The sequence below is a fragment of the Macaca thibetana genome, chromosome 5, assembly GCF_024542745.1.
Source record: "Macaca thibetana thibetana isolate TM-01 chromosome 5, ASM2454274v1, whole genome shotgun sequence".
Taxonomy (NCBI): domain Eukaryota; kingdom Metazoa; phylum Chordata; class Mammalia; order Primates; family Cercopithecidae; genus Macaca; species Macaca thibetana.
In genome coordinates this window covers 121,035,356-121,062,617 of record NC_065582.1, presented here as the reverse complement: position 1 = coordinate 121,062,617, position 27,262 = coordinate 121,035,356, and the positions used below count along the sequence as shown (strand labels likewise).

General features: G+C 37.8%; 1 protein-coding gene across 9 annotated transcripts in view; it reads left to right on the top strand.

The window, feature by feature from the left end:
• Positions 1–27,262, top strand: part of LOC126955127 (UDP-glucuronosyltransferase 2B33) — a 329,416-nt gene that overhangs the window by 232,370 nt on the left and 69,784 nt on the right. For 2 of the 9 annotated variants that reach the window (XM_050791400.1, XM_050791399.1), the window contains exon 6: positions 18,304–18,451. The exons of 6 other annotated variants lie outside the window; for them this stretch is intronic. In XM_050791400.1, coding sequence (XP_050647357.1) covers positions 18,304–18,436 — 133 coding nt within the window. In that variant the 3' untranslated portion in view covers positions 18,437–18,451. Of the gene's footprint in view, positions 1–7,110; positions 7,419–18,303; positions 18,452–27,262 lie in introns of those variants that run through there. One more of the 9 variants, XM_050791395.1, reaches the window with a different exon arrangement.

The following is a 27,262-nucleotide window of genomic DNA, read 5'->3' as shown; positions in this document are numbered from 1 at the left end:
CTATCAGGATGATGTTGGCCTCATAAAATGAGTTGGGGAGGATTCCCTGTTATCCTATTGATTGGAATAGTTTCAGAAGGAATGGTACCAGCTCCTCCTTGTACCTCTGGTAGAATTCAGCTGTGAATCCATCTGGTCCTGGACTTTTTTTGGTTGGTAGGCTATTAATTATTGCCTCAATTTCAGAGCCTACTATTGGTCTATTCAGGGATTCAACTTCTTCCTGGTTTCGTCTTGGAAGAGTGTAAGTGTCCAGGAAATTATCCATTTCTTCTAGATTTTCTAGTTTATTTGCACAGAGGTGTTTATAGTATTCTCTGATGGTAGTTTGTATTTCTGTGGGGTCGGTGGTGATATCCCCTTTATCAATTTTTATTGTGTCTATTTGATTCTTCTCTCTTTTCTTCTTTATTAGTCTTGCTAGTGGTCTGTCAATTTTGTTGATCTTTTCAAAAAACCAACTCCTGGATTCACTGATTTTTTGGAGGGTTTTTTGTGTCTCTATCTCCTTCGGTTCTGCTCAGATCTTAGTTATTTCTTGCCTTCTGCTAGCTGTTGAATATGTTTGCTCTTGCTTCTCTAGTTCTTTTAATTGTGATGTTTGAGTGTCAATTTTAGATCTTTCCAGCTGTCTCTTGTGGGCATTTAGTGCTATAAATTTTCCTCTACACACTGCTTTAAATGTGTCCCAGAGATTCTGGTATGTTGTATCTTTGTTCTCATTGGTTTCAAAGAACATCCTTATTTCTGCCTTCATTTTGTTATGTACCCAGTAGTCATTAAGGAGCAGGTTGTTCAGTTTCCATGTAGTTGAGCAGTTTTGATAGAATTTCTTAGTACTGAGTTCTAGTTTGATTGCACTGTGGTCTGAGAGACAGTTTGTTATAATTTCTGTTCTTGTACATTTGCTGAAGAGTGCTTTACTTCCATTTATGTGGTCAATTTTGGAATAAGTGTGATGTGGTGCTGAGAAGAAAGTATATTCTGTTCATTTGGGGTGGAGAGTTCAATAGATGTCTATTAGGTCTGCTTGCTGCAGAGATGAGTTCTATTCCTGGATATCCTAGTTAAAGTCTCCCATTATTATTGTATGGGAGCCTAAGTCTCTTTGTAAGTCTCTAAGGATTTGCTTTATGAATCTGGGTGCTCCTGTATTGGGTGCATATATATTTAGGATAGTTAGCTCTTCCTGTTGAATTGATCCCTTTACCATTATGTAATGGCCTTCTTTGTCTCTTTTGATCTTTGATGCTTTAAAGTCTGTTTTATCAGAGACTAGTATTGCAACCCCCGCTTTTTTCTGTTCTCCATTTGCTTGGTAAATCTTCCTCCATCCCTTTATTTTGAGCCTATGTATGTCACTGAATGTGAGATGGGTCTCCTGAATACAGCAAACTGATGGGTCTTGACTCTTTATCCAGTTTGCCAGTCTATGTCTTTTAATTGGAGCATTTAGTCCATTTACATTTAAGGTTAATATTGTTATGTGTGAACTTGATCCTGCCATTATGATATTAACTGGTTATTTTGCTCGTTAGTTGATGCAGTTTCTTCCTAGCCTCGATGGTCTTTACATTTTGGCATGTTTTTGCAATGGCTGGTACCAGTTGTTCCTTTCCATGTTTAGTGCTTCCTTCAGGGTCTCTTGTAAGGCAAGCCTTGTGGTGACAAAATCTCTAAGCATTTGCTTATCTGTAAAGGATTTTATTTCTCCTTCACTTATGAAACTTGGTTTGGCTGGATATGAAATTCTGGGTTTAAAATTCTTTTCTTTAAGAATGTTGAATATTGGCCCCCACTCTCTTCTGGCTTGTAGAGTTTCTGCCGAGAGATCTGCTGTTAGTCTGATGGGCTTCCCTTTGTGGGTAACCTGACCTTTCTCTCTGGCTGCCCTTAAGATTTTTTCCTTCATTTCAACTTTGGTGAATCTGGCAATTATGTGTCTTGGAGTTGTTCTTCTCTAGGAGTATCTTTGTGGCGTTCTCTGTATTTCCTGAATTTGATTGTTGGCCTGCCCTACTATGTTGGGAAAGTTCTCTTGGATGATATCCTGAAGAGTGTTTTCCAACTTGGTTCCATTTTCCTCCTCACTTTCAGACACCCCAATCAGACGTAGATTTGGTCTTTTTACATAATCCCATACTTCTTGCAGGCTTTGTTCATTTCTTTTTCTTCTTTTTTCTTTTGGTTTCTCTTCTCGCTTCATTTCATTCATTTGATCCTCAATCGCTGATATTCTTTCTTCCAGTTGATCAAGTCCATTACTGAAGCTTGTGCATTTGTCACGAATTTCTTGTGTCATGGTTTTCATTTCTGTCATTTCGTTTATGACCTTCTCTGCATTAATTATTCTAGCTATCAATTCTTCTACTCTTTTTTCAAGATTTTTAGTTTCTTTGCGCTTGGTACGTAATTCCTCCTTTAGCTCTGAGAAGTTTGATGGACTGAAGCCTTCTTCTCTCATCTCATCAAAGTCATTCTCTGTCAAGCTTTGATCCGTTGCTGGTGATGAGCTGCGCTCCTTTGCCGGGGGAGATGCGCTCTTATTTTTTGAATTTCCAGCTTTTCTGCCCTGCTTCTTCCCCATCTTTGTGGTTTTATCTGCCTCTGGTCTTTGATGATGGTGACGTACTGATGGGGTTTTGGTGTAGGTGTCCTTCCTGTTTGTTAGTTTTCCTTCTAACAGTCAGGACCCTCAGCTGTAGGTCTGTTGGAGATTGCCTGAGGTCCGCTCCAGACCCTGTTTGCCTGGGTGTCAGCAGCAGAGGCTGCAGAAGATAGAATACTGCTGAACAGTGAGTGTACCTGTCTGATTGTTACTTTGGAAGCTTCCTCTCAGGGGTGTACTCCACCCTGTGAGGTGTGGGGTTTCAGACTGCCCCTAGTGGAGGATGTCTCCCAGTTAGCCTACTCAGGGGTCAGGGACCCACTTGAGCAGGCAGTCTGTCCCTTCTCATATCTCAACCTCCGTGTTGGGAGATCCACTGCTCTCTTCAAAGCTGTCAGACAGAGTCGTTTGCGCCTGCAGAGGTTTGTGCTGCTTTTGTTGTTGTTGTTGTTGTTGTTGTCGTCATTGTTGTTGTTGTGGTGGTGGTCATTGTTGTTGTTTAGCTGTGCCCTGTCCCCAGAGGTGGAGTCTACAGAGACAGGCAGGCTTCCTTGAGCTGCTGTGAGCGCCACTCAGTTCCAAAAAATACATTTCTTAAAACTTTGACATAATGAATCCATAGTAGAAAGGAGGAGTAAATGAAATAATATAATAAATATTTTAATTAAATATCTAAAATGCCTCAGAACATGATGATTTTCCTGCTGAAAAATTAACTTTTATTATTATCATTATTGTAATGGACTTGAAATTGAGATTTAATTTTGATACCATAAAATCCTCCTCTTTGTGGTATAAACTCCAAATATATTTACTATGTTTACAGAGCCATGAAGCCATCATTATCCCATAATTTTAGAACATTTTTATCAGCACAAAAGAAACTGCAATGACACAGAACTCACTTCCTATGACTACTCTGCCTTAGTCTAACACTAATTTGTTTCCTTTCTCTAGAGATTATTCTCTCTAGAGAAATTTCATATAAATGGAATTATACAGTTTAGGGTGCTGTGTAAATGATGTTTCACCTAACTTAACTTTTTGTTGTTTTTTATGGTGTTTGTTTTATTCATGTTGTTGTGTGTTTTAATACTTCATTTCTTTTTATAGCAGTTTAATATTTTTCAGTAAGGATATGTCATATTTTAGTTGTTAACTTCTCAGTTCATTGGCCTTTTGATTGTTTCCAGTTGTGGTTACTAGGAATATTGCTACACAAGTTTTTGCATAAAACTGTTTTCCTTTCTTTTGAGTTGATACTACAAGTGGAATTGCTGGCTCATGAGGGAACTGTATGTTTATGAAGAACTGCTAAACTCTCTTCCAAAGTACTTGTTTCATTCATCACTACCACCAGCAGTACAACGTGGTTACAATTCCTCCATACTTTTGCCAAACGTGTCATTATCTGTCTTTTTGTTAAAGCCTTCTTAGTGGGTGTAAAATGATCTCTCATCCTGGTATCAGATTGCATTTTCATTACGGCTAAAGACATTGAGAATCCTTATATGTGCTTACTGATCATTCATGTATCTTCTTTGAAAACATGTCTACTACAATCCTTGGGACATTTTTAAACTTTGCTATTTGCCTTATTAAGTTTTAGGAACTATTTATATATAATGGGTCATGTCAGATATATAATTTTTAAATATTTTGTCCCATTATTGGTGCACTAAATTTTCCTTTTTGATGATGGTCTTTGAAACACAAAAAATACAATTTTAAGTTAAATTTTTAATATTTTATTTTTTCACACCCAAAGATATCAATGTACAAAATTCCTTGCAGAGTCCAGCTACCATCGATTCAGCATTTATAACTACTATCAATAATGCTTTTAAATAAGGAGGGTATCATCTAAAGGAATACTTTAAAAATACTTCATCACAAAAAAAGGTTAATGAATGATAAAAGAACTTTTAAAGAAGATAGGAAATAATTGAAAAGAAACACAAACCAACTTGGACAAATAGAAAAAATATATATAAAGCAAGCTGGTAGATATAAATGTGATTATATGAATACCTTTATTCAATCTAAACAGACTTAAAAAAAAGAGCAAATAATGGGTAAAGACATAAAACATTTGAAGAGCACAATTAACAAATGGAATCTTATAATGTAAAGTGATACACACACGAACATGTGTACATATACAATACACATATATGTATTATATATATCAACTGGAAGACACATTTTCTTAGAGCATGTCGAATAGTTACTTGATGTGATATGTGGTGGGTAATAACTCAAGACTTAGTAAATATAATAAGATTTAATGTCATAGAAACTGTGTGATGCAGTCATAGTGGAAGTAAGGGAGGTTATAAAAACTATAGCTAACATATCTTTACATTTTAGAGATAAAAAAATACACTTCATAAAATGTTAGAGTCAAGAACTACATCATAATTATGCATCTACTTTTATCTCAGCAATTCTACTCTCAATTATATACCCAAGAGATATGTATAAATATATAAATATAATACCATCTAGAAGAATGTTTATGACAGAATTATCAATAGTGTCTAAAAATTATTACCAACCCAAATATGTATTAATCACAAAATGATGAAACAATCTGTGCTTTCTCAATCAACAAAATACTACACAGCAATGGAATTACAGAAGAACTGCTACATTAATAAAAGACACTAATTAGTACATATTATATCATTCAATTACATAAACAAGCAAAACTAATGTATGCTATTCAAAGTCAGGCTAATACTTAATTGGAGGACAAAAGTAGTGACTAAATGGATCAGAAAAAGAGAATGATTCTAGGCAGGTTGTGATATCCTATACCACGATCTGAACAGTAGGTAAGTAGATATCTTCACCTCAAAAAAATGTTCAGGATGATCTTACATTTTTGAACTATTCACTTAGTGTACGTATATTTATCTTTTGTATTTAATACTTAAATGTTTATTTCATGAGATATATAATGCATTTTAAAACTCTAGAAATCAAATAGCAAAATAAGCACAGAAAATGACGAAAATCCTAGAGGTTCCATCATAGTGTGGTCAGTAAAAGCCTCTCTTAGAAGTAACATAAGAAGGAAGCCATAGAAAGGGAGTGAAGCATGCCTAGGGTTGTAGCAAGAGAGAATACTCCAAGAACAGGAGAGAGGGAAAAAAATGTGTGAGGTGCTAAGACGAGAACACCTTTGGGAGCTTAAAGAAAAAAATAGAAGGCCAATCTAGAAGACAGTGTGCAGGGGGAAAGTGTTAGGAAAAGAGCTTGCCAGTGTCAAACAATGTAGGGTTCTGTAGACCAAATAACAGAGTTGGATTTTATTCTTTAAATAATGAGAAGCCAGGCAAAAGTCTTAATCAGGGGAGTGCTATAAACTGACTTTAATTGCAAAAAATCATTCTGGCTACAGGGTGGGAAACAGTAGGAGACAAAAGAGTAATGTAGAAGCAAAGTGGCTAGCTATGAGGAATGTCACTCACCATGACACAATTACTTTTAGGAACTTAGAGATGATAATTCTCATATTGCATTTTCACGATCTTTCTTACAGCACTTAAAATGGTTCATGATATTGAGCACATTCTCATATGTCTGTTTGAGAACTAACAATGTAATTGAATTGTTCATAATACAAAGGACAAATGTTTAAGGGATGAATATCCTATTTTTCAAGATGTGATAGTTTCACATTGTATCAAAACAACTCATATACTCCATAATTATATACACTTAATCTGTACCCAAAAAAACTTAAAATTAAACAATTAAAAGCAAATTAAAATGCCTTATATTTTCTCGGCTTCAAAAAAAATTAACTTTCTCACCTAACATTCAATTTCTACTTTAGGAAATATTTGTCAATGAGAAAAGTCCAATTTAAAAGCCAAACTTTCTATGATGACTCAAATTAAAGTTCACAAATTCTATGTCAATTCTTTGACATTTACTTTGAACTGTTTGGCACTTTAAAAGCCTTTCATAAACTTGATATGCACAGACACATTAACTTACTTTCAGTGTTAGCAAGGGAAGAGATCACTCCTCATATTGCCTTATGCCCAATTTTTGCCTCTAAAGAAAAAAGAAGTAAAAACTGAAAGGCAGAAATGAAATGAACAAGCAAACAGCCTGGTGCCACACTCTGGGCCTGATAGTTAAAGATTGACCCCTGACCTAACTGGTTATCTTCTCTATAGATTACAGGCATTTTATGGAAAAGCGTTGTAAAAATGCCTGTCCTCTTCTGTTCCGTTCTGATTACTGGTGCATGCAGCTCCCAGTCACGTGCCCACTGCTTGCTCAATCTATCACGACCCTCTCATGTGGACACCTGTAGAGTTGTGAGCCCTTAAAAGGGACAGCTCGCTTGGGGAGCTCAGTTCTTGAGACAGGAGCCTTGCTGATGCTCCCAAATGAATAAACCCCTTCCTTCTTTAACTCGGTGTCTGAGGGGGTTTGTAAAAGTCTCTTCCTGCAACATTAGTATCTTTATTTTTATCCTTCAGATATAAAGAGAATGTTATGAAATTATCAAGAATTCAACATGATCAACCAGTGAAGCCCCTGGATCGAGCAGTCTTCTGGATTGAATTTCTAATGCGACACAAAGGAGCTAAACACCTTCGGCCTGCAGCCCATGACCTCACCTGGTTCCAGTATCACTCTCTGGATGTGATTGGGTTCCTGCTGGCCTGTGTGGCAACTGTGATATTTGTTATCATGAAATGTTGTCTGTTTTGTTTCTGGAAGTTTGCTAGAAAAGGAAAGAAGGGAAAAAGTGATTAGTTGTATCTGAGATTTGAAGCTGGAAAACCTGATAGATGAGACTACTTCAGCTTATTCCAGGAGAAAGGTTATGATGCAAGATTTCTTTCTTCCTGTGACCAAAAAATAAAAATATAAATAAAAATAAAAATATTTTTAAAATTTACTTTGTCAAATAAAAATTTGTTTTTCAGAGATTTACCAGCCAGTTAATGGTTAGAAATATTTTGTGGAAATGAAGAAAACACTTCAGAAAACACAAAAAAATGTAAATCCATATGAACTTGTATTGAAATTTGTTGAACTTATATTGAAGTTTGTTGTTCTAATTCATAGTTTACCCAAAAATTATTTACTCAGCTTAACTATATTTCACACATTCTACATAAACACAAGAACATGAAGAAGTCTACTGACAGTATCAGTGCGGTTTTGCACATACTCAGAATAATTTGGCTTCATTTTGAACAAGATTGTATTGTTTTAATGGCTACTAAAGAGACTATTACATAGTGAAATTGTATGGAAAGTCTCTCTTCCTTTTGATATTTTAAGATGAGTAGTATTGCCATCAACGGAACAAAGCTGGATGGAGAATGACTTTGATGAATTGAGAGAAGGCTTCAGTCAATCAAACTTCTCAGAGCTAAAGGAGGAACAAAGTAACCAGTGTAAAGAAAGTTAAAACCTTTAAAAAAATGGATGAATGGATAACTAGAATAATCATTGCAGAGAAGACCTTAAAAGAACTGATACAGATGAAAACCATAACACAAGACCTATATGAGAAATGCACAAGCTTCAGTAACTGACTCGATCAACTGGAAGAAAGAGTATCAGCAATTGAAGATCAAATGAATGAAATAAAGGGAGAAGAGAAGTGTAGAGAAAAAAGAGTAAAAAGAAATGAACAAAGCCTCCAAGAAATATGGCTTTATGTGAAAAAAATCAAATCTATGTCTGATTGGTATGCCTGAAAGTGCTGGGGAAAATGGAATCAAGTTGGAAAACACTCTGCAGGATATGATCCGAGAGAATTTCCCCAACCTAATAAGCCAGGCCAACATTCAAATTCAGGAAATACAGAGAATGCCACAAAGATACTTCTCAAGAAGAGCAACGCCAAGACATGTAATTGTCAGATTCTCCAAAGTTGAAATGAAGGAAAAAATCTTAAGGGCAGCCAGAGAGAAAGATCGGTTTAAGCACAAAGGGAAGCCCATCAGACTAAGAGCAGATCTCTCAGCAGAAACTCTCCAAGCCAGAAGAGAGTGGGGGCCAATATTCCATATTTTTCAAGAAAAGAATTTTCAACCCAGAATTTCATATCCAGCCAAATTACATTTCAGAAGTGAAGGAGAAATAAAATCCTGTACAGACAAACAAATGCTTAGAGATTTTGTCACCACCAGGCCTGCCCTACAAGAGATCCTGAAGGAAGCACTAAACATGGAAAGAAGGAACAACAGGTATCAGCCATTGCAAAAACATGCCAAAATGTAAAGTCCATTGATACTAGGAAGAAATTGCATCAACTAACGAGCAAAATAACCAGCTAATATCATAATGCCAGGATCAGGTTCACACATAACAATATTAACCTTAAATGTAAATGAACTAAATGCTTCAATTAAAAGACACAGACTGGCAAACTGGATAAAGAGTCAAGACCCATCAGTTTGCTGTATTCAGGAGACCCATCTCACATGCAGAGACACACATAGGCTCAAAATAAAGGAATGGAGGAAGATCTACCAAGCAAACGGAAAACAAGAAAAAAGGCAGGGGTTGCAATCCTAGTCTCTGATAAAACAGATTTTAAACCATCAAAGATCAAAAGAGACAAAGAAGGCCATTACATAATGATAAAGGGATCAACTCATCAGGAAGAGCTAACCTAAATATATATGCATCCAATACAGGAGCACCCAGATTCATCAAGCAAGTCCTTAGAGACTTACAAAGAGACTTAGGCTCCTATACAATACTAATGGGAGACTTTAACACCCCACTGTCAACATTTGACAGATCGAGACAGAAACTAACAAGGATATCCAGGAATTGAACTCAACTCTGCACCAAGAATACCTAATAGACATCTACAGAAATATCCAACCAAAATCAATAGAATATACATTCTTCTCAGCACCACATCACACTTATCCAAAACTGACAGCATAGTTGGAAGTAAAGCACTCCTCAGCAAATGTAAATGGACAGAAATTATAACAAACTGTCTCCCAGACCATAGAGCAATCAAACTAGAACTCAGGACCAAGAAACTCTATCAAAACCACTCAACTACATGGAAACTGAACAACCTGCTCCTCAATGACTACTGGGTACATAACAAAATGAAGGCAGATATAAAAATGTTCTTTGAAACCAATGAGAACAAAGATACAACATACCAGAGTCTCTGGGACACATTTAAAGCAGTGTGTAGAGGAAAATTTATTGCACTAAATTCCCACAAGAGAAAGCAGGAAAGATCTAAAATTGACACCCGAACATCACAATTGAAACAACTAGAGAAGCAAGAGCAATAACATTCAACAGCTAGCAGAAGGCAAGAAATAACTAAGATCGGAGCAGAACTGAAGGAGATAGAGACACAAAAAGCCCTCCAGAAAATCAATGAATCCAGGAGCAGATCTTTTGAAAAGATCAACAAAATTGATAGACCAATAGCAAGACTAAAAAGAAGAAAAGAGAGAAGAATCAAATAGATGCAAAAAAATGATAAAGGGGATATCACCACCAACCCCACAGAAATAAAAACTACCATCAGAGAATACTATAAACACCTCTGTGCAATTAAACTAGAAAATCTAGAAGAAATGGATAATTTCCTGGACACTTACACTCTCCCAAGACTAAACCAGGAAGAAGCTGAATCCCTGAATATATTAATAGCAGGCTCTGAAATTGAGGCAATAATTAATAGCCTACCAACCAAAAGAAGTCCAGGACCAGAGTATTCACAGCCAAATTCTAACAGAGGTAGAAGGAGAGTTGGTACCATTCCTTCTGAAACTATTCAAATCAATAGAAATAGAGGGAATCCTCCCTATCTCATTTTATGAGGCCAACATCATCCTGATACCAAAGCCCTACAGAGATACAAAAAAAAAAGAGAGAGAATTTTAAACCAATATCTCTGATGAACATTGATGCAAAAATCCTCAATAAAATACTGGCAAAGCGAATCTAGCAGCACATCAAAAAGTGTATCCACCATGATCAAGTGGTCATCATCCCTGGGATGCAAGGCTGGTTCAACATTCACACATAAATAAACATATTCCAGCATATAAACAGAACCAAACACAAAATCCACATGATTATCTCAGTAGATGCAGAAAAGACCCTTGACAAAATTCAACATCCCCTCATGCTAAAAATGCTCAATAAATTTGGTATTGATGGAACACATCTCAAAATAATAAGAGCTATTTATGACAAATCCATGGCCAATATCATACTGAATGGGCAAAAACTGGAAGCATTCCCTTTAAAAACTGGCACAAGACAGGGATGCCCTCTCTCACCACTCCTATTCAACATAGTGTTGGAAGTTCTGGCTAGGACAATCAGGCAAGAGAAAGAAATAAAGGTATTCAGTTAGGAAAAGAAGAAGTCAAATTGTCCCTGTTTGCAGATGACATGATTGTGTATTTAGAACACCCCATTGTCTCTGCCCAAAATCTCCTTAAGTTGATAAGCAACTTCAGCAAAGTCTCAGGATACAAAATCAATGTGCAAAAATCACAAGCATTCTTATACACCATAACAGACAAACAGAAAGCCAAATCATGAATGAATTCCCATTCACAATTGCTTCAAAGAGAATAAAATACCTAGGAATCCAACTTACAATGGATGTAAAGGACCTCTTCAAGGAGAACAACAAACCACTGCTCAGTGAAATAAAAGAGGACACAAGCAAATGGAAGAACATACCATGCTCATGGATAGGAAGAATCAATATCTTTAAAATGGCCATATTGCCAAAGGTAATTTATAGATTCAATGCCATCCCCACTAAGCTAACAATGACTTTCTTCACAGAATTGGAAAAAACTGCTTTAAAGTTCATATGGAACCAAAAAGGACCCCACATTGCCAAGACAATCTTAAGCCAAAAGGACAAAGCTGGAGGCATCACACTACCTGACTTCAAACTATACTATAAGGCTACAGTAACCAAAACAGTATGGTACTGCTACCAAAACAGAGATATAGACAAATGGAACAGAATAGCACCCTCAGAAATAATACCACACATCTACAGCCATCTGATATTTGACAAACCTGAGAAAAACAACTAATGAGACAGGATTCCCTATTGAATGAATGGTGCTGGGAAAATTGACTAGTCATAAGTAGAAAGCTGAAACTGGATCTTTTCCTTACTTCTTATATGAAAATTAATTCAAGATGGATTAGAGACTTAAATGTGAGACCTAAAACCATAAAAACCCTAGAGGAAAACCTAGGTAATACCATTCAGGACATATACATGGGCAAGGACTTCATGTCTAAAACAGCAAAAGCAACGGCAACAAAAGCCAAAATTGACAAATGGGATCTAAATAAACTGAATAGCTTCTGCACAGCAAAGGAAAATACCATCAGAGTGAACAGACAACCTACAGAATGGGAGAAAATTTTTGCAATCTACTCATCTGACAAAGGGCTAATATCCAGAACCTACAAAGAACTCAAACAAATTTACAAAAAAAAAAAAAAAAAAAAAAAAAAAAAACATCAAAAAGTGGGCAAAGGATATGAACAAACATTTCTCAAAAGAAGACATTCATACAGCCAAAAGACACATGAAAAAATGCTCATCATCACTCACCATCAGAGAAATGCAAATCAAAACCACAATGAGATACCATCTCACACCAGTTAGCATGCCAATCATTAAAAAGTCAGGAAACAACAGGTGCTGGAGAGCATGTGGAGAAATAGGGACACTTTTACACTGTTGGTGGGAGTGTAAACTAGTTCAACCATTGTGGAAAACAGTATGGCGATTCCTCAAGGATCTAGAACTAGAAACACCATTTGACCCAGCCATCCCATTACTGTGGATATACCCAAAGCATTATAAGTCATGCTGCTATAAAGACACATGCACACGTATATTTATTGTGGCACTATTCACAATAGCAATGACTTGGAATCCACCCAAATGTCCATCAGTGACAGACTGGATTAAGAAAATGTGGCACATATACACCATGGAATACTATGCAGCCATAAAAAAGGATGAGTTTGTGTCCTCCATAGGGACATGGATGCAGCTGGAAACCATCATTCTCAGCAAACTATCACAAGAACAGAAAACCAAATACCGCATGTTCTCACTCATAGGTGGGAACTGAACAATGAGATCACTTGGAAACAGGAAGGGGAACATCACACACCGGGTCCCATTGTGGGGAGGTGGGGGATGGGATAGCATTAGGAGATATACCTAATGTAAATGCCAAGTTAATGGGTGCAGCCCATCAACATGGCACATATATACATATGGAACAAACCAGCCCATTGTGCATATGTACCCTAGAACTTAAAGTATAATTTAAAAAAATAATTGAAAAAAAAAAAAGAATATTGAATATTGGCCACCGATCTCTGTTGGCTTCAGGGATTTTGTTTTTATTTTATTTTATTTTATTATTTTTTATTTTTTATTATACTTTAAGTTCTAGGGTGCATGTGCATAACGTGCAGGTTTGTTACATATGTATACTTGTGCCATGTTGCTGTGCTGCACCCATCAATTCGTCAGCACCCATCAACTCCTCATTTACATCAACCCCAATGCAATCCCTTCCCCCTCCCCCCTCCCCATGATAGGCCCCAGTGTGTGACGTTCCCCTTCCTGAGTCCAAGTGATCTCATTGTTCAGTTCCCACCTATGAGTGAGAACATGCGGTGTTTGGTTTTCTGTTCTTGTGATAGTTTGCTAAGAATGATGGTTTCCAGCTGCATCCATGTCCCTACAAAGGACACAAACTCATCCTTTTTTATGGCTGCATAGTATTCCATGGTGTATATGTGCCACATTTTCTTAATCCAGTCTGTCACTGATGGACATTTGGGTAGATTCCAAGGCTTTGTTACTGTGAATGGTGCTGCAATAAACATATGTGTGCATGTGTCTTTACAGCAGCATGATTTATAATCCTTTGGGTATATACCCAGTAATGGGATGGCTGGGTCAAATGGTATTTCTAGTTCTAGGTCCTTGAGGAATTGCCGCACTGTTTTCTGCACTGGTTGAACTAGTTTACAATCCCACCAACAGTGTAAAAGTGTTCCTATTTCTCCACATCCTCTCCAGCACCAGTTGTTTCCTGACATTTTAATGATTTCCATTCTAACTGGTGTGAGATGGTATCTCATTGTGGTTTTGATTTGCATTTCTCTGACAGTTAGTGATGTTGAGCATTTTTCATGTGTCTGTTGGCTGCATAAATGTCTTCTTTTGAGAAGTGTCTGTTCATATCCTTTGCCCACTTTTTGATGGTTTTTTTTTTTTTTCTTGTAAATTTGTTTGAGTTCTTTGTAGGTTCTAGATATTAACCCTTTGTCAGATGAGTATATTGCAAAAATTTTCTCCCATTCTGTAGGTTGCCTGTTCACTCTGATGGTAGTTTCTTTTGCTGTGCAGAAGCTCTTTAGTTTAATTAGATCCCATTTGTCAATTTTGGCTTTTGTTGCCATTCCTTTTGTTGTTTTAGACATGAAGTCCTTGCCCATGTATATGTCCTGAATGGTATTACCTAGGTTTTCCTCTAGGGTTTTTATGGTATTAGGTCTAACATTTAAGTCTCTAATCCATCTTGAATTAATTTTCATATAAGGAGTAAGGAAAGGATCCAGTTTCAGCTTTCTACTTATGGCTGGTCAATTTTCCCAGCATCATTTATTCAATAGGGAATCCTGTCCCTATTTCTTGTTTTTGTCAGGTTTATCAAAGACCAGATGGCTATAGATGTGTGGTATTATTTCTGAGGGCTCTGTTCTGTTTCATTGGTCTATATATCTGTTTTTGGACCAGTACCATGCTGTTTTGGTTTCTGTAGCCTTGTAGTATAGTTTGAAGTCAGGTAGCGTGATGCCTCCAGCTTTGTTCTTTTGACTTAGGATTGTCTTGGCATTGCAGGCTCCTTTCTGGTTCCATATGAACTTTAAAGCAGTTTTTTCCGATTCTGTGAAGAAAGTCATTGGTAGGTTAGAGGGGATGGCATTGAATCTATAAATTACCTTGGGCAGTATGGCCATTTTAATGATATTGAGTCTTCCTATCCATGAGCATGGTATGTTCTTCCATTTGCTTGTGTCCTCTTTTATTTCACTGAGCAGTGGTTTGTTGTTCTCCTTAAGGAGGTCCTTTACATCCATTGTAAGTTGGATTCCTAGGTATTTATTCTCTTTGAAGCTATTGTCAATGGGAGTTCGTTTATGACTTGGCTCTCTGTTTGTCTGTTATGGTGTATAAGAATGCTTGTGATTTTTGCACATTGATTTTGTATCCTGAGACTTTGCTGAAGTTGCTTATCAGCTTAAGGAGATTTTGGGCTGAGACCATGGGTTGTTCTAAATATACAATCATGTCATCTGCAAACAGGGACAATTTGATGACTTCTTTTCCTAAAAAAACAGTTTTTTAAAAAATCATATGATCAGTCCACAGTAGAAAGGAAGGATAAACTTAAAGAAATATGATAAAATATTTTAATTAAATATCTAAAATCTCTAAAAACATAATTATTTTCTTGATGAAAAATTCATTTTTATTGTTTGCATTATTGTAACAGGCTTGATAATTACACGTAATTTCCATGACTTAAAAGCCACCTATTTAAGGTGTAAAATCCCAATATATTTAGAATGCTTACGAGTCATGAATCCATCTGGAATCATACAATTTAGGGTGTTGGATAAGTGACTTCTTTCACTGAGCATAATTTTTTGGGTTTTTTTAAAAATAGTTTTTAGATTCATTCACGTTGTAGTGTGTATTTTCATTTCTTCTTACAGCAGTATAATATTTTAGAGTATGGATATGCCATATTTTCTTTGTTCACTTTTCAGTTCATTGGTCTTTTGATTGTTTCCAATTGTGGCTTCTAGGAACATTGCTACACATGTTTTTGCATAAACATGGTTTTCTTTGGGATTGATACTATAAGTGGAATTGCTGGCTCATGTGGGAAATATGTTTATGAAGAACTGCTAAACTGTTTTCCAAAGTACTTGTTCCATTTGTCATTACCACCAACAATGCAAGAGTGTTCCAATTCTTCCACACAGGAAACAGGAAAATACTGGGTAGAAGTGGTTGGTTCCCCTGCAAAGGTCCCACCCTCAAGCCTGAAAACTCTTGGCCTTAAATGAGACTAGACATTCTGTTTTTGAGGTCCAAAGTTGCCTTTTGGCCCACCATGCCCCCCATTTTGTACTCATATAAACCCCAACCGCCTGGCATGAATAGAAGAGCAGAAGAATGGCAGAATGGTGCAACAGAGAGAAGAGAAGGAGTTTCTGAATGCCGAGAGTAGTTCAGCTGAAGACGGTTGGAGACGAGAGGAGATTGGATGCTGGATGACCAAACTCCAGAGGAAGATCATCTTCCCACTCCATCACCATTCTAGCTCCCTATTCATCCCACTGAGAGCCACCTCCACCACTCAGTGAAACCCCTGTATTTGTCCTCCAAGTCCATGTGTGACCTAATTCTTCCTGGATGCTGGACAAGGACCTGAGTACTAACAGGACACTGAACTGGTTAACACTTAAGCCATCAGTATATGGCAAGGCTAAAAGAGTACACTAACACATGCCCACTTGGGCTTCAGGAGTTGCAGACTCCCACCCCTGTATGCTGCCGTGGCGCCAGAGCCCAGGGGCGCTCGCCCAGGCTCCTGCACTTGCCTGTCTGCATGCTCCCTCTCCCGTAAGGGGCTTGAACGTGCATGGCGACTGAACAGATGAGCCACACAGCTGTCGCACATCTTGTGGGGGGGGGGGAACTTTTGCACTTCATATACAAGAATGTTTATGACAGAATTATTAATATTGTCCAAAAATTGTTAGTAGCCCAAATGTCTATTGGTCACAAAATGATGACATAATCTGTGGTTTAACAATCAACAAAATACTACACAGCAATGGTATAACCAACAACGGCTACACAAAAGTTTTAAAAAATATACTCTAATGAATATATGTTATATTATTCAGTTAGATAAACAAAGAAAACTAATGTATGATATTTGAAGTCAGGCTACTATTTAATTGGACGACAAAAGTAGTGACTAAATCTTTCAGGACAAGAGAGTTATTCTAGGCAGGTTGTGACATCCTACACCACGATCTGAAGAGTAGGTAAATTGGTATCTTCTCTTCAAGATAATGTTCAAGATGATCTTACACTTTTGACCTATTCACTTAGTGTATGTATATTTATATTTTGACTTTAATATTTAAAGGTTTATTTTATAAGATATATAATATATTTAACATTGTAAGAATCAGGTATCAAAATAAGCATAAAACAGTAGAGAAAATAGTGTGGCCAGGAAAAGCCTCTCTTAGAGGTAACACTTAGAGGGAAGCCTCAAAAAGAGATAGAAGCATGCCTTGGGTTGTTGCAAGAAAGAATGTTCCAAGAGCACAAGGAGGGGGCAAAATGTGTAAAGATGCTATGGTGAGAACACTTTTGGCACCCTACAGAAAAATAGAAGGCCAATGTCTCTAGAAGACCTAGCGTGTATGGCAAAAGTGTTAGGAGAACAGTTTGCCAGTGTTTGACATTGCACGGTCCTGTAGGCCAAATAACAGAGTTGGATTTTATTCTTAATATGATGAGAAGTCAGGCAAAAATCTTAATTAGGGGAGTGGCAAAATCTGACTTTTATTTCAAAAATATAATTTTGGCTACTGGGTAGGAAACAGTAGGAGACAAAATGTAGGGTAGAAGCAGAGTGACTAGCTATGAGGCATTTCACTCGCCATGACACAATTCCTTTCTGGAACTTAAACATGATAGTTTTCAAATTGTATTTCCACTATCTTTCCTAAAGCACTTAAAATTGCTCATGATGTTGCGCACGTTCTCATATGCCTGTTTGAGAACTAAAAGAGTATAATTGGATTGTTCACAACACAAAGTTATCCTTTTAAGGAAAGGATACCTTATTCTCCATGATGTGATTTTTTCACATTGCAGCCTGTATCAAAACATCTCATGCAACCCATAAATATATATACCTGGTAAATACCCACAAAAACTAAAAATTAACAAACTAAAAAGTAATAATAAAATGGCTTATATTTGTTTTTCCTGTAAGAAATTAATTTTCCTGACTTTCCATTTTACTTTAAAAAATTTGTCAATGATAAAATTCCAATGTAAAAGCCAAAGTTTCTATGATGACTCAAACTAAATTGCACAAATTCTATGTCAATTATATGTCATTTACTTTGAATCATTTAGAACTTTAAAAACCTTTCATGTTCTGGGTGCAGTGGCTCATGCCTGTAATCCTAGCACTTTAGGAGGCCGAGGTGGGTGGATCACCTGAGGTCAGGAGTTCGAGACCACTCTGGCCAACATGGAAAAACCCTGTTTGTCTCTACTAAAAATCCAAAAAGTAGCCAGGCATGGTGTCTTGTGCCTGTAATCTCAGCTACTTGGGAGGCTGAGGCAGGAAAACCTCTTGACACCATGGTAGGTGGAGGTTGCAGTGAGCCGAGACTGCACCACTGCACTCCAGCCTGGGCAACACAGCAAGACTCTGTTTCAATTAATTAATTAATTAATTAGTTAAAATAAAAACCTTACATGGACTTGATATGCTCAAGAAAATAAACTTACTTTCAATTTTGGTATCTCTATGTTTATCCTTCAGATATAAAGAGAACACTATGAAGTTATCAAGAATTTGTCATGATCAACCAGTAATGGTTGAGCAGTCTTGTGGATTGAATTTTTTAGTCACCATAAAGGAGCCAAGCACCCTCGGGTTGCAGTCCACGACCTAACCTGTTTCCAGTACCACTCTTTGGATGTGATTGGGTTCCTGCTGACCTGTGTGGCAACTGTAACATTTACCATCATACAACGTTGTATGTTTTATTTCTGGAAATTTGCTAGAACTGGAAAGAAGGGGAAAAGAGATTAGCTGTATTTGAGTCTTGAAGCTGGGAAACCAGATAGATGGGACTTCTTCAGTTTATTCCAACAAGAAAGGTTATGGCGCAAGATTCTTTTCTTTCTGTGACAGAAAATCTCTTTAAAACTTACTTACCTTGTCAAATAAAAATTTGTTTTTCAGAGATTTAATACCTGTTTAATGGTTAGAAACAGTTTTCATCAAGAGGGAAAATACTGGCAAAACTGTTAAATAGTATAAAGTCATACGAGCTGATATTTAAACTTGTAGAGTTTATATTGAAATTCGTTGCTCCCATTTACAGGTTACATGAAAAAAATTTTACTGAGCTTAAGTACATTTCATATATTTTACTTAAACACAAGAATATTAAGAAGTCCGCTGACAGTATTGGTACTGTTTTGCAAATACTCAGATTACTTTGGCTTCATTTTGAGCAGGATTTTCATATTTTAACTGTTGTTAAAGGAATTATCAAACAATTGAATTGTATTAAAAAACTCTCTCTTCCTTTTAATATTTTGAGATGAGTAGTGCTACTTGGCCTTTACGCTGAAGCACAGTGCTTCAGCGTTATTTTTTTCCCAAAACTTGTGGCAAAATGTTTATTATTTTAGAGCTATATTCATTTCCCCAATAGAATGTATGTGGAATTAGAAATATAGCTACTGCTACCTGCTTCCTACAGTAATATTGAACTATTTTACAAAGTCTTTGGTTCTATGAGCCAATTCAGACTTTCCATGTGATATCAACAAAATCAAGACATCTTTGTCCAAAAAAAATTAGAAATGTAGAAATGAGTGAGTGAGTGGTGGAGAGAACACTGGACTAAAAGTCAGGAGAGCTGGGGTCCAGTCCCATGCTTCTTTTGAGCCAATCTTTCACCCTGAGCCTCAGTTTACCCATTTTTTCTGGTCACTTAAAAATATTCATCTGGTTGATTTTATTCTCATATTTTAAATTATTTCAATAGATTTTAGGGAACAGGTGGTGTTTGATCAGATGGATAATTTATTTAGTTGTGATTTCTGAAATTTCGGCACACCCATCACCCAAGCAGTGTACACAGCACCCAAAGTGTAGTCTTTTATCCCTCTTTCCATTCTGACCTTTCCCGGAGTGCTGAGAGTCCTTTATATTACTCTTATGCCTTGGCGTTTTCATAGATTAGTTCCCACTTACAAGTGAGAACATCCAATGTTTGACTACCTAATCCTGAATTACTTCACTTAGAATAATGGTCTGCAACTCTATCCAGGTTGCCGTTAATGGCATTATTTTGTTATTTTTGTAGCTGAGTAGCAATCCAAGGTGTATGACTGTGTGTGTGTGTGTGTGTGTGTGTGTGTGTGTGTGTGTGTGTGTGTATCACATTTTCTTTATCCTCCCATTGGTTGTTGGACATTTAGGTTTGTTCCATATTTTTACAGTTGGGAATTGTGCTGCTGTGAAGATGTGAGTGCACGAGTCTTTGCATATAATGACTTCTTTTTTTCTGTGTAGATACCCAGTAGTAGGATAGCTGGGTAAAAATGTAGATCTACTTTTAGTTCTTTAAGGAATCTCCATACTCTTTTCTATAGTGGTTGTACTAGTTTACATTCCCACCAGCAGTGTAAAAGTGTTTCCTTTCTACCATATCCATGCGAGTATTGTATTATTTGAGGGATTTTAATGATGCTCATTCTTACAGGAGGACAGTGGTATTGCATTGTGGTTTTCATTTGCATTTCCATGATAATTAGTGATGTTGAGCACTTTTTTTTTTTATGTTTGTTGGACATTTGTATATTTTCTTTTGAGAATTGTCAATTCTTGATCGGCCTACTTTTTAAGGGTATTATTTGTTTTTCTCTTGTTAATTTGCTTGAACTCTTTGTACATTCTGAATATTAGTCCTTTGTCAGGTGCACAGTTGGTGAATATTTTCTCCCATTCTGTGAGTTGTCTGTTGACTCAGCTGATTATTTCTTTGCTGTGCAGAAGCCTTTTAGTTTAATTAAACTAAATAGAGGTGACTTAGTTAAGTCACATCTATTTATCTTTGTTTTTGTTGCATTTGCTTTTAGGTTCTTGGTCATAAAGTCCTTGTTAAGCCAATGTCTAGAAGAGACTTTCTAATGTTATCTCCTAGAGATTTTATTGTTTCAGGTCTTAGGTTTAATTTTTTCATCCATCTTTTTTTTTTTTTTTTTTTTTTTTTTTTTTTTTGAGATGGAGTCTGGCTCTGTCGTCCAGGCTGGAGTGCAGTGGCCGGATCTCAGCTCACTGCAAGCTCTGCCTCCCAGGTTTATGCCATTCTCCTGCCTCAGCCTCCCGAGTAGCTGGGACTACAGGCGCCCGCCACCTCGCCCGGCTAGTTTTTGTATTTTTTAGTAGAGACAGGGTTTCACCGTGTTAGCCAGGATGGTCTCGATCTCCTGACCTCGTGATTCGCCCGTCTCGGCCTCCCAAAGTGCTGGGATTACAGGCTTGAGCCACCGCGCCCGGCCTTTTTCATCCATCTTAAGTAGATTTTTTAAAATAAGTCGAGAGATGTGGATTCAGTACCGTTCTACTACATGTGGCTTGTCAATTATCCCAGCACCATTGGTTGAATAGGTTGAATAAGGTGTCCTTTCTCCACTTTATGTTTTTGTTTGCTTTGTCAAAGATCAGTTATCTATAAGTTTTTGGCTTTATTTCTGGATTCTGGATTCTGTTCCGTTGGTCGACATACCTGTTTTTATACCAGTTCCACCCTGTTTCAGTAGCTAGAGCCTTGTAGTAGTTTGAAGTTGGGGAATGTGATACCTCCAGATTTGTTCTTCTTGCTTAGTCTTGCTTTGGCTATGCAGACTTCAAACTGATAGTCAAATCAAGAATTCAACCCTTTTCACAACAGCTGAATCAAGAAAAAAAAATAAAATACTTAGAAATATACTCAACCAAGAAGCTGAAAGACCTCCACTAAGAAAACTATAAAATTCTGTCAAAACAAATCATAGATGACACAAGCAAATGGAAACATCTCCTATGTTCATGGATGGGTACAATCAATTTTATGAAAATGACCATACAGCCAAAAGCAATCTATGAATTCAGTGCAATTCTCATCAACATAGCATCATCATTCTTAACAGAGCTAGGAAAAACAATCCTAAATTTCATATTGGTTTTATTCTCATTTATGACCTTTAATAGCAAATGTAACTTCTTAATTTTAGTTTGTGATAATATAGGAAATGCATTCTAAAAGGACTTAGTGAATTTTCAATCTTGCTAAACATACATGCACATATATATGTCCATTTCTTTTGAAACAAGACACAGTATCACTTTATTATCTTATAGGTATGTTGGGAAATTCAATGTGTTTATTGAAGACAGTTTGAAATAATTATTATTCTACATAACTATATTTTAAATGATCATGTCTAATTTTTTCTCTTTTCCACAGTCTTTTGATCGTTCCCTCCTATAAATATAACATTAAATTTTTAGTATAACAAAAAGATATATACAAGGAATACAAAAAGTATATAAAGTTTGGGAAAATAGCTAAATTAAGCCATACACCTTTAATCTGCACATCAGTGAAGCACTTTATGATCACAGTGGTCCAGATTAATAGAAATCTATTTGTCTTTGTTAACCAGAAGTCTCATCATTAAACAAGTCTCCCAACAAATATTCTTGAGCCTAAGGCATGATTTAAATATATATCACTATATATAGATGTGTATGTGTCTATATACACACACATATATATCACTATATATAGATCACCAAATACATAGATTTGTATTTGTATACATATATATCAATCATGTCATACACAGACACACCTACACTAAAACATTGATGTTAAAAAGTTACAGGAAGCGTTTACAACAGAATATTTTATACAAATCATCCAGGTATTGATACATTTATAAAGAAAAGTAGGAATAATAAGGTGGCTTTATTTGCTTCAACTTCCTCACCAATGAAATGGCAGTGGTGGTCATAGTATTATCAACCTCATGGGGTTGATGACAGGATGAATTCATTAATATTTCAAAGCACCAAAAACAACTGTATATACAGAAAAGTAAAAATTTTTGGAACACTGAATTTGGCAAGGTTTTTAGATATGATGCCAGGAGCAGAAGCAACCAAAATAAAATTGATAAACAGAGTTTCATCAAAATTAAGATTTTCACACATCAAAGAACACCATTAATGAAGTCAAAAGAGAAACCAGAGTTTAAAGTATATATTTACAAGTTACATACCTGATAAGTGACTTATATAAAAAATATATAAAGAAAGCTTACAGCTCAATGTTAAAAAGACAAATAGCCTAATCAAAAAATGTTTAAAAGTTCTAAACAGGAATTTACCAGGGAATATGTAAATGTCCAATAAGAACATAAAAAAATGTTTTATGTTAGATTATATAGTTGCGAGAAATATATAACGTCTTCCCAATAACAAGTAACTTTTCCTTTGTGCTCATAGTCAGGTAAATAAATCCTCATGACTAAAGAGAAAAGCTGCCTGGAATAAATACAAGTTATTTAGCAGAACTAGAACAATATAAAATTAAAGATATGTAAACAAATAACACTAGTCTTCCTAAGAATCCATACTAGTGATTAAAGTATTATAAATGAAGAGTCTGCTTTCCATATTTTTTAACAGTATCTTTCTCCACTACTGTGCAAAGATGTTATTTTAATTCTTATTATATGTACTAAGTCAAATACACACACACGCACACTTGCATGACTATGCTTTAATAATAGAGGAAATGTATCTTGTGGCACATACCTCCTTCCAAAGGAACTGAGTGATGAGGTTTGTTTAAAAACTTGGCACTACTGAAAACAGTGTGGAGGTTTCTCAAAAAAATTAACATAAGATTATCATGTGATGCAGCAATCCCTCTTCTGGATGTTTATCCATAACAATTAAATCAGGATCTCAAAGAGATATTTGCACATCCATATTCATAACAGCACTATTATGAAAGCTCAGACCTTGAAGCAATCCCAGCATCTATCCAAGCAAAGTGTAGGACCAACCGAGGCCGATTGGTCTAAAATGAAAGGAAAGGTGCATGTGCTGTGTCATAACCAGGAGGGAATGGGAGGAAAATTGTCGAAACCCACCCCATTGGAATGCATGTTAAAGAACTTTAGAAAGGTTTTGCGGGGTGGGGGCGGGGGTCGTGGTTAGGAAGTCGAGTTAACCCATCGAGTGCTGAGAGCTCTCTGTGAATTAGAATAGCCCTCTTTTGGTGTTGGCTGGCCAGCCGAATGTACTACAGATAGGGAGACCATTGGTCACGTGTTTAAGGTGGTGACCGGAGTCGGAGGACAGTCATGGCGTTCAGATCAAATTTCCTTATACTAACTCAGGGCCGAATGCAGCCCTGTTTAGCAGCTTATTGCTGAATGCTCGCACTGGAGCAGAGAAATCAGCTGCACTGGCAGCTACAAAGACAAAGTGAAAGCTTCACCTGTAAACACAGAGTTAAAAAGAAAGTCATAGGAGCTTGTAGCATGAGCAGAGTAAAAAGTGAAAGCTTCTCTGGCAAACACGGAGACAGAAAGAAAGACGCAGGAAAAACCGGTTTTGCAAGAACCACTGGAGGGAAAAGAGACCCCTCCTCCATATGTTCCAATCTACCCCCCTTTACCCAGCGTTACTGACTCTGAGGAGTCAAGCTCAAAAGGATACATGCCCCCAGTCTCTCCTGAGATGAAAAAATCTGAGCGCTCCCTCCGGGAAGTTAAGGTGAAATGCTAGGAAGTCAAGCAAGCTGTCTCCAGTCAGGTCGTGTTCCGGCTATGTAAATGCGTCTCTGGAAACAAGGGACCCCCATAGGATCCAAATGAGGCAGCCCAGCTATAGCAGCTGCCCAGATACTAAGAGGCACCCCTGCAAAGTTTAAGGGAAGGCAGGAGAAAGGCAATCAATTTAGGGAAAATCTCAGAGGTGCTTCAGGGCTCAGATGAAAGCCCCAGTCGGTTTTATAAAAGACTTACTGAGGCCAGCGCATGGTGAACAGGGCATTTGTATTGCAGGCCCAGGGGGATATCAGGCGAAAATTGCAGAAAATGGAAGGTTTTGCAGGCATGAATGCTACTCAGCTTACTGAAGTGGCCACAAGTTGTACATTAACCAAGATCAGGAGGCAAAGAGGGAGGCTCATTGAAGGCTTAAGAAAAAGGATGATTTGCTGGCAGCAGACCTCACAGGGAGGGAAGCTGGCTTTGCGAGGGGTCGTGATGTGGGCAGGGACGTGGGCGGGGAAGAGGCCAGTATGGACAGGGATTTGAGAGCCCACCGAGGCTGGAAAGAGATCAGTGTGCACGGTGCAAAAGACAAGGACACTGGAAGGATGAGTGTCCAGAGAATAATATCAAGGAGAAGTGTCAGGGCCATGGCATAGTAAGGCCACCAGTTGGGGGCTGCCACACCCAGGAGAAACCAGACACTGATCTGATCAGACTGGCAGGGGCTGTAGGATATGAGGACTAGGACAGACCAGGCTGTTTCACTATGGGCCCGGAGGAGCCCACATCAGATTAGAAGAGAGAGACCAGCTAATGGACTTTACGGTAGACACCAGAGTTAAACACTCAGTAGTGACCCAACCTATAGGGCCACTATCCAAGAACTGTGTAACTATTGTAGGAGGCACTGGGGTCTCTGAAAAGAGGCCCACCTGTCGGTCAAAGAGGTGTGTTATATGAGGATGAGAAGTCCAACATGAATTCCTATACCTCCCAAACTGTTCAGTTCCTTTGCTGGGAAGAGACCCACTTCAAAAACTGCAGGCACAGATTATATTTTAGCCAAAAGGGAATGTAACTTTAAACCTACCTTGCCCAGAGGCTATGATGTTAACCCTTACTGTTCCGTAAGCTGAAGAATGGAGACTATATGCAAAAAAGACTCTGGAACCAGCAGTAAATGAATTGCATGGGTTGCTCACTAAAATTCCCGGAGTTTGGGCTAAAGTATCCCACCTGGACTGGCTGTATGTCAGGCACCGGTGGTGGCAGAGTTAAAACCGGGAGCAACTCTGGTTCTGGTCCGACAGTACCCGGTACTCCCCAAGATCCTACGGGGTGTCTGCAAACACTTAGGGCGGCTTCATAAGCATGGAGTCATAGTCAAATGGCAGTCACCATGGAACACCCCTCTCTTGCCAGGGCGGAAGCCATCTGGCGAATATAGACCAGTACAGAATTTGTGTGTGGAAAATCAGGCCATGGTGACCATCCACCCAGTGGTGCCAAACCTGTCTACTTTAAGGGGACATATTCCAGTAAGAGCCACTTAGTTTACAGTCCTAGATTTAAAGGATACATTATTCTGTCTCTGGCTTGCACCAATCAGTCAGTCTATTTTTGCTTTTCAATGGGGTGAATCACAGTACACTTGGACAAGACTCCCACAAGACTTTAAAAACTATCCTACGATCTTTGAAGAGGCACTGGCCTCAGACCTTAAAGCATACACCCCACCAAATAGTGACTGTATCTTGCTCCAGTACATTGATGATCTTCCAGCAGCCCAACCCGAGAGGACTGCTTCCAAGGGACCCAAGACCTCCTGCACCTGCTATGAAAGGGAGGATATAAAGTATCAGGGAAAAAGGCTCAAATCTGCCTTAAAGGTGACCAGTATTTAGGCTTCTATATAAGCCAAAGGAAAAGATGGCTCCATAGCAAATGGAAGCAGGCTGTTTATGTGCTTTCTACTCCAATCACCCGGTGACAAGAGAGTTCCTAGGGGCAGCAGGGTTCTGCCGCATCTGGATCCCAAATTTCTCGCTCATGGCTAAGCCATTATATGAAGCCAAAAAGACAGGAAAAAGGAGTCCCTCTTCTGGGAGGCTGACCAGGAGAAGGCCTTTAAGGAAATCAAAGAAGTCTTGACTCAGGCCCCAGCTTTAGGACTGCCAGATCTAACTAAGCCTTTTTTTATATGTCCATGAGCAAAAGGGAATGGCCATAAGAGTTCTAACTCAAGCCATAGGGTCATGATATCACCCGGTGGCACACTTATCCAGGCATTTGAATTCTGTGGCACTTGGATGACCTCCTTGTTTTAAGGCACTAGCTGTCACTACTTTGCTGGTGCAGGAAGCTAATAAACTGACTTTAGGACAGCAGCTGACAATCCAGGTACCACACTCAATTATAACTTTAACCAACCAAAGGGGGCACTATTGGTTATCAAATCCAAAAATAACTCAATAAAAAGGGCTCCTATGTGAAAATCACTGCATAAATTTAGAAACTGTGAATACCCTAAACCCAGCTACCTTGCTCCCCATTGAATCAATGCCAGGAAGCCCCCTTCATTGCTGAGTGGATGTTGTAGATGAAGTGTTCTCAAGCCAGAGAGATTTGACAGACCAGCCCTTCGGAGACCTGGACATTGAATATGTTACTGATGGGAGCAGCTTCATACTAGAGGGGTCTGCCACACTGGGTATGCAGTGGTGACTTTGGACTCAGTAGTAGAGGCACAGTCTTTGTCTACAGGAACTTCCTCTCAGAAAGCAGAGCTGATAGGTCTCATAGCAACAAATATTTACACAGAGTCTAAATATGCTTTAGCCACTTTGCATGTTCATGGGGCTACTTACAAAGAAAAAGGGCTCAAGTCCTGGAGGTGAAGAAATCAAGCACAATGAAGAAATTCTAAG